The sequence below is a fragment of the Crotalus tigris genome, unplaced genomic scaffold (assembly GCF_016545835.1).
Source record: "Crotalus tigris isolate CLP2741 ecotype Arizona unplaced genomic scaffold, ASM1654583v1 scf7180000019203.361967, whole genome shotgun sequence".
NCBI classification, from domain to species: Eukaryota; Metazoa; Chordata; class Lepidosauria; order Squamata; family Viperidae; genus Crotalus; species Crotalus tigris.
Genome location: NW_024097431.1, coordinates 100,060 through 113,429, shown reverse-complemented (window position 1 = coordinate 113,429; position 13,370 = coordinate 100,060). Strand labels below are relative to the sequence as shown.

Genomic DNA, 13,370 nt, shown 5'->3' with positions numbered 1-13,370 from the left:
ATAAGTGCTGATCCTTTCTTTTCTTAACAATTTGAATATGCACATGCACAACAAGAATTAAATATTGATAGAAAGAAGTGCAAAAGGTAAGATCACCTGGAAGTTTGATAGGTTTTTTTTAAAATTATGGTTTTTTATTTTCTTTTTTTCTGACACATTGCAGATCTCGTCTTGCAGACTTTTTCACAAACTGCCAGCCTGAGTCACGGTCTGTTAGTAGCTGCCTGAAAGAAAACTATGCTGACTGCCTCCTTGCTTACTCAGGACTTATTGGTAAGGCTTATTTGGGGGAAGGATCTTTTTTTAAAAAAATATGTAAAATATGCTTTGTGGTTTGATATCAACATGAGAAAGCAATAAAGATAAAAACAAAATGCATGGATAACTTGTAGATTCCACAAAAGAGTCTTTAAGTTATCCATGGCTATCCATGACTATTTTAAAAAATGAAAACTTATTTCCGCGTACGATAATCTCATACATAAAGAAGCTAAGGTTGAATGAGCACAGATAGGAAAAAGCTGGCACGGGATTGGAAAGGTAGTTAGAGAAGGAAACATACTACATACATACACCACTTGCAAGAATTATTTTTTATCCAACTTTAGTTTAGGTTACATTGTCCCAGCCTAGCACAGATATGTCAAACTCACGACATCACGTGACGTTGTGCAACATATTGGGACAGTTTTGCCATTGCTGGCAATGGGGTGAGTGCGGCTTCCGAATGACGCATCCGTCCCACGGGCCGGCAGTTTGACACCCCTGGCCTAGCAGGTCATACTTCAATTCATTCACATAATTAACAAGGGAATATCGCATAACTAGATTTTCTTTGAAAAAAGGGATGAATTATTTTATAAAATATAGGACCGCCATTGCCATTTACTTCCGTAGTTTTGTTTATAGAATATAGCCTATGTCATCTTCCTTTCAAGATCATTACTTTGTGGAACCGTCTTTTCCAAACTGGATGACATCCAGAGGCAGAGACTATAATTTCCAAAACTCTGATCCTTGCCATGCTGACTAAAAATCCTGAGACCTGAAGTTCATACTTTGCAAGGAATTTACATCTAGGAAGACTGCTGTAATGAACTGACGTCAGGGAATTGCATAACAGGTGTCTAAATGAAGTCAAAGACGCTGATATAAACTTGTAGTTTTATATAAATAAATATATTTTACATCTCTAAATTCACCAAACAAGGTAGTCAGGCAGATCATCATCATCAAACAAGATCATCAGGTAAATCACAGAGCGCACAGGTACACAGAAGTAAAAGGCAGGACAAAAGGGAAACTCCACCCTCTACACCCACAGCAACCAATCAAAGCACAGATTGCCTCACGCAAGAGCCAGCAATCTCAAGCCAATCAACTATTTTTTTAATTTAGTTTTATTCATTTATAACATAAAATGTGAAAATACAAAAGCAAATAGTAGGGGACAATGGTAGAAAAAGGTGTGAAGAAAAGGGGAGAGAAACAAAAGGCATTGACTTCCGACTCTCTCTGTTGCAGTAAAATCAGACATTAAAATCAAATCTCAACATTTTATATTTCTATAGTAGTATTCACTAGCCATTTCTGTATTGGCAAATCAGTCTAATCAGTAAAACCCAAAATCATGATTTCATTTTTTTCCACCTCAAGCACAAAGTCCAGATGCAGTTTCCAAGTAGAAACAAAAGTACTTATGTTCTTTTCTTCTATCAGCAAAGTCAACTTGGCCATCTCTGCTAATTCCATCAGCTTTTGTAACCATTCGTCCATGGTAGAAATCGAGGCATCCTTCCACTTTTGTGCATAGAGCAATCTTGATGCCGTCACCATATATAAAATCAGAGTTCCAATTTTTTTCCCAGTTCTCTTTCCATTAGGCCCAGAAGAAAAGTTTCTGGTTTAATCTTTATGTTCACTTTAAGAATTTTCTCCATTAATATATGAATCCTACTCCGATATGTCTTTGCCTTATCACATGTCCATCATAAATGATCAAGAGTACCTTCTTTACATTGACATCGCCAACATTCATCTGAAATATCTTTATACATTCTAGATGAATTATCTGGTATTAAATACCAGTGATACATCATTTTGTAGAAATTTTCGTTTTGGTTATAATTTAATGTGAATTTTAAGCCTTTTATCCACATATTCTCCCATTGTTCAAGTATCACATTATACCCAAAATTCCTCGCCCACTGGATCATACAGTGTTTTACATGTTCATTTTCCAAATTCAGTTTTAATAACATTTTATAGACCAATCAAACCAATCAACTATAAGTATGTATTCTGGCTTACTGCATAACCCCACTGCTCCGGCTACTAAATTTAAATATCTTAACATGTTTCATCAGTACAGCTTGTAAATACTCTTGGTGTGACTTGCCTTTATTTTAAGTGTTTCACCATCCACCAGAAGCTCACAATGTAATGGATCAACAACAATGATGTTCTCATTGCAACATTGGTTGTGTTACATGAAAGCTAGTCTTTTCAGCATTTAAAATGGCAGTGCACATAAAATATGCTCTTTTTTTAAGTGATATTAGTACTATATAAGCCTTCAGAACACTTAATTTGGCAGAGACTATAAGATGGCAGAGACAATTTCCTGCCATCTTATATGAGAGGCTAGCTGAAAGCAATTATGAAATGCTTTGTTAGCAGAAATACAGGAAAATTGGGATTTCCAGTGATGGGGATGCCTGTATTTATATTTGGCTGATACAGTGGTTATGATCTTCTCTAGTTTTCCTGCTCAAACGAAGAGGATCTGGATTGGAAGGAGTGGTGCCCAGTTACAGTTTTTCTCCTTTCTGTATATAAATAGGAAAAATGATCAGAAATATACATAACTAATATTACCCTATGTCTCTTTATATCAAGATTTTGAATTTCCCCCAGTCAATTTGTATACAATTATAAAAAATATTTCTTGTACTTTTTGAGTAAAGATAAATAAATGGGATGAGTAATAAATTACAAGTCTCTCACTTGGTTTTCCGTTTTTCAAATTCTTTGATAGATAAATCATTATTGTCCTTATTACTTCACTTATTGAATAGTTTGGCAAATTTGTCATTTCCAACAAAGACAAAAGTCTTTTAAGTTTCATTTCTTACATAATATTTAGTTCTATAATGTCACCTATTTCTGTGATTATCTTAGTTTTGACAGTAAATATATGTATGTGAATGAAATATGATGAGTAAATAACATAAAAGCTGCAAATTTGATTTGTTTCAAGTTCAGAGTTTGCACCTGTCATGAAACATTTCTTGTTGTTTCTGGAAGGTGAGAAAACAACAAATCGGATTCATATAGGTATTAAAGAAATCTTTTCTGACAACCTGAGTAAAAAAATGACAATAAAGGTTATCTTATCTTATCTTATCTTATCTTATCTTCTTCAGAAGGACAGGCAGATAGCCGGACAATAGAAAACACAGTGAAAACTTCAGAATAACTGATACGTCAGCAGCCAAAAGCCATGATGTTTAAGTAGCCACTGAAAGTATTTAAATATGTTCAAGATAATGGCACTTCTGTTTTCCCAACTAAACAATGTGTCTTTTTGCAATTTTTTTGCTCCGGAACCAGTAGGTGTCAAAGAAATGCTGTCACACCATTGAACATTGTCTTCTTCTTAGACCAAAGTAATAATATAGGAAAACTGGCAATTTATGAATGATTATTATGGAGGCAAATGCAAACAGATAGCTTAACTAGCTACAGATAAAATAAATTGACTCTTGTACCAAGAACTAGGTATCTTAGACATCAGATTAAATAAAGTGATGTATAAATGCTAGCTGCTGGTAAGAAATACGTTTAGTACTATGGTTAGCTCAGAATAACAACTTCTGGCAAGTAGTTCCAGATATGATACCTTTCCCTTGAAGTTTTCTTGAAACTATTCTTCAATTTAATATTATAATAATTATAGTGCTTGTAGGGAGGCAGTTTCGTATGTTTTCCTTTCTTATTTTTTTCTGTTTAAAATTTAAATTTTAAATTTTAAACATCAAAAATAAAAACTAACAGATACTAATTAGAAAAAGAAAGAAGAAAAAATAAAGAAAGAAATAGAGAACAAACCCAGAAGTGCATTTTCGTGTTTCCATAGGCTAAGGTATTGCACAAATGCTAGAAGGACCACTGCAAAAACATCCTTTGGTTTCAAGTTCAGTAGAAAGAATCCTGAGAAACCAACATAAGTGGATATCTGATTATGAAGGGAAAATACATTCTTCTTTCTTATTTATAACAAGAATGAAAACAAGAATTTTTGCTTTGTCTACTCTCATTACACTCCTTACACTGAGAAATTTGCAGACCACACAAAAAAAATCTTTAAAAAAATTCAGTCTTTCAGTTGTGTTTTTGGCAAACCAGACCAACCATCAGCTTAGAATACTAGGTTAAATAGATTATTGTAATGTATATATTAACAATTTGGTTGCGTTGCAACTGGTTCATTTTTATTATGGTGATTTTGCCCAGGTTTTTGCCCATGAGGTGGTGTTTTTTTTTTTTGTTTGTTTGTTTGTTTGGAAGATACCATTTCAAAATATTTTCTATTTGCTGAAATTACACATTCAAAAATCTTATTATGGAATACAATTAATTGTATTATGAAATTTAATATTATGTATTCCAGCTCAAATATTGACAATTATTCATGCTAAAATCACTACAATTTGCTTGCATTTCTTTTTTTATTCAGTACTGTATCATTTAGTTTATCAGTCGATGCTCACAGTTAGATTAACCACTGCTAACAAAACAAACCAGTGTAAAATATTTACTCATATAAATACTAAATGGCAAATTATCCATACAAATCTTCCACAAATTAACTACAGTAAACCATTTCTTAAGATTCTTCTTCTAAATCAGAAGGGACCATGCCTCTTTTCTCTCCAAGAGGAGTTCTAGACTGATGGGATTATTACAAAGCAGCCCCTCTCTGAAAACCATGTGACTTAATATTGTTGCCACTTGTCACGAAAGAATAGTTGTTGGAAGCCAGTGATCATCACCTTTCAAACATATGACCATTACACAAAACTATGTTTAAGCAACTATATTGGCCCCAGATGATAAAACTCTAGGCCCTAAAAAAAAAAAAAAAAAAGAATGTGGTCCCGCAAGACAACTGTTTGCTCAGTCTGTTATCATTTGGCCACATTAGAAGCTAACAGTATTATTTGTTTTGGTATATACTGCTACAAATTCCAGATTGAGTAGGACCTTTTTCTTGATTCCTTATACTTCCACATATCAACAAACTGTGATCCATTCCTGCTTATTAGCTATCCTTGTGGGCAAATGTATATATCAACTGGATTACACATATACAGTTGTTTATTTATTGGGCTGCCCACACCAAATTCATGACCCTGGGTGGGTAACAATCTTAAAATGAAATATGAAAACAGGAAAACAACAAGCAAAGAAAGAGCAGCTGAGGTAATAGACAAACTCATTCATCTCAAATCAACATGACCAATGTACAGCTCAGCCACACTTCCTGACTTCCAGGCCTTGTCACATATAATAATGATATATAATACTGTAACAGTATAATGCTGTTAGCCTGGGATTGAGTATAACGCATCTCCCTTTGAATAATTAAAATAGCTTCAAACATTTCTGAAAGCAGACTCTGGTAAAAAGGCACAGGTACTTCAACAATTTGAAAAGTATTGCTTTGTATATGTTTCCACATGATGTGGAACATCTCTTGCAAACAGTTTGCATAATGAGGAGAAGGAAGAGCAGAAATTCTTCGCTCTTATCTTTTATTTATTTGTTTCATTTATTTATCTAATTTATATAGCCGCCTAGCTCACCAAATGTAAGTCTGGGTAGTATGCAACATAGCTAAAAACAATGGATAAATATGTAAAAACCCCGTCATTATTTGTGGTTTATTAAAACTTATTAAAAACTATAAAAAACAAACAAGAGAATAACAGAGGAAAGTATTCTGTCACATATTTAGTTAAATATTCAGTGGCCCCGGTATGTACCTGAACACTTAATCCTTTGTTCCAGAGTACACTGTAGTATGCAAAGTCGATCATCTGAATTATCAGTCACAATCACAACCATCAATTTGACCAAACTATGTGTGGATTAAACAGCAATATTCCATTCTGTATTTTGTTTAATAGTGAACGGATTAACACATGTTGTTTGCTATACCACATGGGTTATAAAATCAATGTGGTGAACTAGACCAGGTGTTCAAATACTTTGAAAGTCCTCCAATTTCTTCTTTTTCAGGAATATGGTTTTAAATACACATACACACAGAGAGAGAGAGAGAGAGAGAATATATTCTTGCTTTAATGGTTCTAGCCTGTTTTATTTAATATCCCTTTCCGTTTCTCATGTCTGTGAAGAATCTACCCTTAGAAGCATTTTCCATAGTAGCTCCCTTTTCTTGAATTTATCAATTTCATTCTGTGTTTTCATTTAGAATAGCTTTATTTCTGATGATATAAATTGTGCACCAGATACAATATCTAGCTGTTACTGTAGTGTTCATTTGAATGGGAGAACTTTATTAGTCTTTTTGTTCCTGATTCCGGTATGCATGTGACATAAGAGTCATTCTTCAATTTAGCCCTCCTATTTATCTTTCATCAAGCCTTGATTAATAGGACTTGTAATAGTTGTTTGTTTGTCTGCATTCTTCCACCTGCATTTCATTAATTCAAAGCTCTGTTACTGAAGTTTCCCGAGCTTCTGTAGATAGTAGGCAGTTATCACTAGTGTTATTTGCCAGAATTTCCAAATGGACCCAGAGACTAAATTTGCCATCTTATTCAAAAGAGTCTAATAGCAATTCAAGAGTGTGAAATTGATGAGTATGTCCTTTTGTACATAAACCTGATTCCCATCCGACTATGGCAACTATTAATTTCATTGTGATTCAATTCTTTTACACAATTTCAGCCAGAGTCCTAGTGAATTAAATTATGCCTGTTACAAATCAAGAAAATAGTGAACATATTGCTAATTTTGTCCTGAATATATATATATATATATATATATATATATATATATATATATATATATATATATATTTCAAGAACTCAAAAAATGTTGTGAAACGTATTTTTTTCCTGCTTTCCAGTTTCACATTATATTTTTAATCTGAATATTTAACCATAGTACTATTACCACATAATTATTATTACTTCATCAGAGTTGCTGTTTAACTATGCTACTTTTTTCAAATATTAATGTGTATCATGAATAACATATCTATATCTAAACTCTTCTGAAGAAAGTTATTTCTCTTTTAGAGTATAATTCCCAGAATTCCAAGGCAATGTGGCCAACAGCTGGATGTTACAAACTATCACATCTGGACTGCATAATGTTGGAGAAAGCTGCTTTGCTCCAAATTTTTGAAATATTCCAATACGTCCATATGATATTCTGTACTTTCAAAAGTGTAATTAAAGTATACTTTTTTTCCTCTGTAGTAAAAACAAGCTCTTTTGTTAGTAATCATCAATATTTTCCTTCTTTTTGTGTTTCTACCACTCTCAACTCATATGCTATTTCTTGTACTGGAGTGGTCCTGAGCAACCACGTGAAAATGGTGATAATACTTTAGATTTGCAGGGTACTTTTTGTTATATTATAATTTTTATTTAAGATTACCTAGCTGTATTGGTTATTCTTCAGGATCACAAAATAAATGAATCTGAATAATGATTTCTGTTACATTATTTGTACATTAGTACTAAATGCTAAACTCTTTAGGAGATCTAGTTCTATACTTAAAATAGTACTTTATTATATGAAGAATAGCCAGTCTGAAGATTCAGATATTTTTCACTGATGCATTAAAGCAGTTAGTGCTGGACTCATAGTGTCATAATCAATCAAGCCACATTTACCACAGATACATACACAGATATACCACCAAAGATGCTTTTTCACAAGGCAACTGGACTTTCTTGTTTTTCTTTGAAGATGTTTCGCTTCTCATCAAGAAGGTTCTTCAGCTCCTTCAGCTTCTTATTCAGCTGAAGAAGCTTTTTGGATGAGAAGTGAAACATCTTCAAAGAAAAACAAGAAAGTCCAATTGCCTCTTGAAAAAGCATCTTTGGGATAACTATGACTTGGATGAATAACAACAACAACAATAATATAAAAAGGGATCTTGGAGGTCATCTAGTCCAACCCCCTGCTCAGGCAGGAAATCCTATACCGTTTCAGACAAATGTGCAGTCTCTTCTTAAAAACTTTCAGTGTTGGAGCATTCACAGCTTCTGGAGGCAGGTTGTTCCACTGATTAATTGTTCTAACTGTCAGGAAATTTCTCCTTAGAATCTCCATAGACACACAGATACACATAATACACACAGACACACAGGGAAAAACATTCCTTTTTTCATTGTCTTGAAAATTGTTTAACAGATAATATAACAATTAATGATAAATCAATACTGGGTTATTGAAAATCATAAGAACACTACTGGATCTATAGCCCAGCTTCAATATTTTATTAACATTAAAAGTTTTATAAATTTTACAATCTATACAAAAGTTTGAGCTTCCATTACTATATATAAAAAAGATATCATTAAAACTTATACTTTTTTCATTGTATAAATTTTATCATTTTGATAGCAATAAGAAAGCCGAAATCTTTGTTGGTAACAAAGATAATATATACAATTCAATAAAGATAAATCTGTAACAATAACAAAAATAATTGTAAATTTTACCCTCCTTCTAAAAATTCTCTGGATATTCCACCATATTGATCCAAAAAACATGACCACCAAATATGATATAGACAGGTTGCACGTCAGGGTACATGTAAGACATTTTTTGTGGATCAAGGTGCCATCTATAAAACATTTTATAAAAATTCTCCCTTAGATTCTGTGCTTGAGTAAATTTGACATTTCTCACCCAAATAGTTTCCCAGGTGTCCAATATTTTATTAACTTATTGACACAGAATGTCTTTCTCATAATATTTTATATTGTTCATATATTTTCATACCATTATAAATTTATTTATATAGATATATTTGCATTACAGTATTCATGAACAACTACTTTTCCAATACCTTATTGGATGTCTTTTTATGCTGTTATTATTATGTATGAATTATTATCTAAGATAGTTTTAACTTATCTAGCAATACCTGATTTTATAGAAATTTTAAACACTCCATTTATTTGATGTTATGTATAATATTTGGGGGAGGGATTGTGTATAGGAACAGAGCATTTATAGAAGCTGTATTTAAATATTTTGTGTATATCTTTGAGTAGCCTTTTGGATTTATACAGTAAGTATTGACTGATTTAAAAAATGGTCACATAAAATATTGTTCTTGATTTTTTTCAATAGGCACAGTTATGACACCGAATTATTTAAATTATAATAATCTCAGCGTTGCACCATGGTGTGATTGCAGCAGCAGTGGCAATGACCTAGAAGAATGTCTGAAATTTCTTAATTTCTTCCAGGATAATTCATGCCTTAGTGAGTATTACATTTATGTGCTATAAAATGATTCCAGGCCAATACAATCATGTATACTGAAATTACAAATATGAGATCTGTTTACATAACAAAGATGCAAAGATTATTTTCTCAGGTTCATTATTTCAAGGAGGCAAATACTCTGTAAAGGTAAAAAAAAAAAATCTAAATCACTTCCTGCACAATATATTGTTGTCCTTCTCTTTGACCAACTCTGAATCCCTAACCATAATCATAAATCAAAATTGCTGTATTTAGATATCATCTCAAATCTGGTCTCCATGAATTTTTTTTTAAAAAAAGTTGTTTGTGCATGATATTAGATATGTGCATGCCATTGGTTAAACAATACTAATAAGAGATTTCATGTATTTAGAATCCCATGCAAAAAATTGACCCAGCCTGAATTATTAATACCAAATAGGAACATTTTAATATATGTTCTGATTAAACATTTAATATATTGTATACTACATTCTTTACTGAATTTTAGTACAATGTGTTTTACATGGTGATATGAGCTTGACATTTGTTTTCCTATTATGTATAATATTACATAGAGTATACAGCATCCATATAACATATTGTAGAAGAAGGAATGGCAGAACCTGGAGCCAAAGTCAAAAGAGGAATCAGCCTAGTATCTCTACATAGCCAAGTCCAACCCCTCCCCCTTGACTCGCATTAACCCCTATCTACTGCCAAAATAGTGCTAACCATTTAGTGGAGTAGATTCCTGTGCATAGGCATGAGTAATAAATCAGTTTATTTGGAACTTCCTGTGTAATTGTGGTCTTTTTTTGTGCCTGACCCATGTCTCTTTATGTACAATGATAAAATATTTTCAATATTATTGAAATCAGCACTTTATTTCAGGCTTATGCACTCTGGTCTTCTCCTGTGGCATAGCTATTCCATTTGAATGTTTGGTTGCTATTTCCAACCAGCTTTTATTTAGTGTCATACATAATGCTAACACATTAATATGTTTTAGTGTGAGAGAAAAATAAGCAGAGCCGGAGGGGGCAAAGTTAAGTGAGTCATCAGCCTAGAGCACAGGTGTCAAACTACAGGCCCGCGGGCCGGACAGATCATCCAGAAGCCGCACCTACCCCATTGCCGCAATGGCAAAACTGTCCCGATACATTGTGCGACATCACGTGACATCGCGAGTTTGACATATCTGGCCTAGAGTCTAAGTCCAACTCTTCTTCGGTTGATCCTTTTTTACCGCCAATTTAGCTTTGATCATTAGTTGACTAGGTTCTTGTGTATAGACTTGAGCAATTAATCTTCTTGACTGCAACTTAATTTATGGCCCTGACATTTGGATGTTTCTTTCCAGTTTAGTCTGCTATGTGACTCCATCTCTTTGTCTAGAAAACCATTGTGGCGTGTTCAGTTACCTGGGAAAAAGTAGGATAAATGGCAGGGAAAAGCAGGGAGAGAAAAAAAAAAGAAACAGACAACAGACAAAAGAAACATGAACAACAGACAAGAATTTACATTACATTTCTATATCTGTTAAAAGGCTTAAACATTTTAAACTCCATGGAAATGTAATTGTAAATAATTAGTGTGGACAACACAAAGGGAGTTGCTTTAGTTGTTCCAGCCTTAATCATTTTAGGTTCATAACAGCAGCAGAATACAGATGGAAAGTAAGATACTTCTTCTATTCTGTATCATGAAAGAAACTATTTGACAGTGGTAACGATCTGTCCAACATTTTGCACATTACACGGTTTCTTTGTACCTATGCTAGAGTGGAGAATACCCAGGAACTTTAAATCTGCTATATGTAATGCTAGACCATTACTTTAAAACTCATCTATTAATTCCAGGATGTGAAAAAAATGTTTCTGAGCAGCCATGGCCTTCACTTTTGCATTTTAGAACTTCATCAAATGTAAGAAGCTAATTGAGTGCTAGAAACATGGTTTAGGAATTTTCCATCTAAATTTGATTAAATATCTATTTCTCTAATAAAAAAAGTCTGCAGATTTTGAGAAGCTTCAGTTCCCACTAAACGTTCTTAATTGTTTTAATATCTTGAAACTCAATTACCATTGCATAATTTTGAAAAGAAATACACCTTTTCTATTGTTCTTTTACTTTTAGAATAAAAATGTTAACGAAGATAAAGCAAGGTCATTAGAGGACAGTGGGAGGAAAAATTATATCTAACCTAGCAAAGACACTTTTTCTTAGGAAGAAATTAAAGGTGCCCCTGTTTCAATAGCATTTCACTGAAGGGGATTAATGTTCCATTACCTTTTTTGTTAATGGAATGACTTTGTAAACCTTTATTTTAAATAAAAGATACAATTATCTTTAATACGCATAATGTCTTGTGCATATATAAAGCAAAGCCACATTCTTTTGAAATAATAGTTGAAAGATCATATTAGTCTGGTTCATGTAGCAGAAAACCAACCAAATGGATTCAGGCATAATAGTGCAAAATATGAGAACCCAAATTATGGCTCAGTTGATATGTTAAAAGGATGTATTGTTTTTAAAAATATGCAGTTGTGCTTGTATGTTTAAGGTGGTTTGGGATTTTGAATTGGGAATCAATAACCGAACACAGGTATGCATTTTTTTAATGCAGAAATCCTTGCTCCAAAGGATTTACTCTTTACCAGAAAAGCTCATTGAATTAGGCTGGGGGTAATCAACCTTGGTTCTTTTATGACTCGTGGACTTCAACTTCCAGGATTCCTAAGCCAGCATGGCTGACACAGGAATTCTGGGAGTTGAAGTCCACGAATCATAAAAGAACCAAGATTGACTACCCCTGAATCTGCCACTTTCCTTCTGTTGATTAAAGCTGCCTTGGACCATTTTAATGTAAATATGGGTCAAAGAACACATTCAGAATTATCATAAATATACAGGCAACTGGTTCAGAATCTAGATAGAGATATTACATATAGGAGATCAAGTGTCTGGGCAGAGATGCGTACCAAAGTAAATCATTCTCTGCACACTGAAAGTGAAGACTCAAAATATTTATTCTAACTTAGTGTCCTCAGTGACATGTTACTAATCTGATAGGAAGCAGAGGTTTTTCTTTCCAAATAATTTCCTGTGAGTTAGAGAAATATAAGTCATCTTATATTCTGAGAATAGAAGACACTTTGAAGACAAATGAATGGCTGAAGATGCAAATGTTTGCAAATAGCACTGCAAAAAATTTTCTGTGCAAAAAAAAAAAACAACAGTGCAAATAGCATGTTATACTAGAATAAATGTTCTGAAGATCAGTCTGAAGCTTAGCCTTGTTTGAGAGGGACTATTTGCCTCCTAAACTGAACTCTTTTTGGGATCCTTAATTGATTTTTTTCTTCCCTGTTCAGATATCTTTGCCCCATACATCCACCTAGTCTTGTTCCTCCTTCCTTTTTTCTTTACCAAAATACTTTTATCTTGTTTTCACTTTATTCATAATAATGATAATGATGATGATGAGGAGGAGGAGGAGGAGGAGAAGGAGAAGGAGAGAATAGAGGCATGGGAAGACAAAGTACTACATGGCCAGTACATTAAAAAAAATAGCTAAGAAAGCAGATAATAACAAGACCTGGCAATGGCTAAGACCAGGAAAGTTGAAAAAACAGACTGAGGGACTAAATCTGGCTGCACAAAACCAAGCCTTAAGGACAAATGCATACAAAGGCAAAATTGAGAAGGCAGCAACAGACTGTAAGTGCCGCCTATGCAAAGAAGCTGAAGAAACAGTGGACCACCTGGTAAGCTGCTGCAAGAAGATCGCACAGACTGACTACAAGCAGCAGCATGACAAAGTAGCAACAATGATGCATTGG

At 33.4% G+C, this 13,370-nt stretch overlaps 1 protein-coding gene across 3 annotated transcripts in view; it reads left to right on the top strand.

Annotated features, from left to right (window-relative positions):
• The window catches only part of GFRA1 (GDNF family receptor alpha 1), a 245,027-nt gene that overhangs the window by 185,350 nt on the left and 46,307 nt on the right, over window positions 1–13,370 (top strand). For all 3 annotated transcript variants that reach the window (XM_039361114.1, XM_039361115.1, XM_039361116.1), the window contains exons 5-6: window positions 164–273; window positions 9,406–9,540. In XM_039361114.1, the coding sequence (XP_039217048.1) occupies window positions 164–273; window positions 9,406–9,540 (245 nt within the window). The remainder of the gene's footprint in view (window positions 1–163; window positions 274–9,405; window positions 9,541–13,370) is intronic.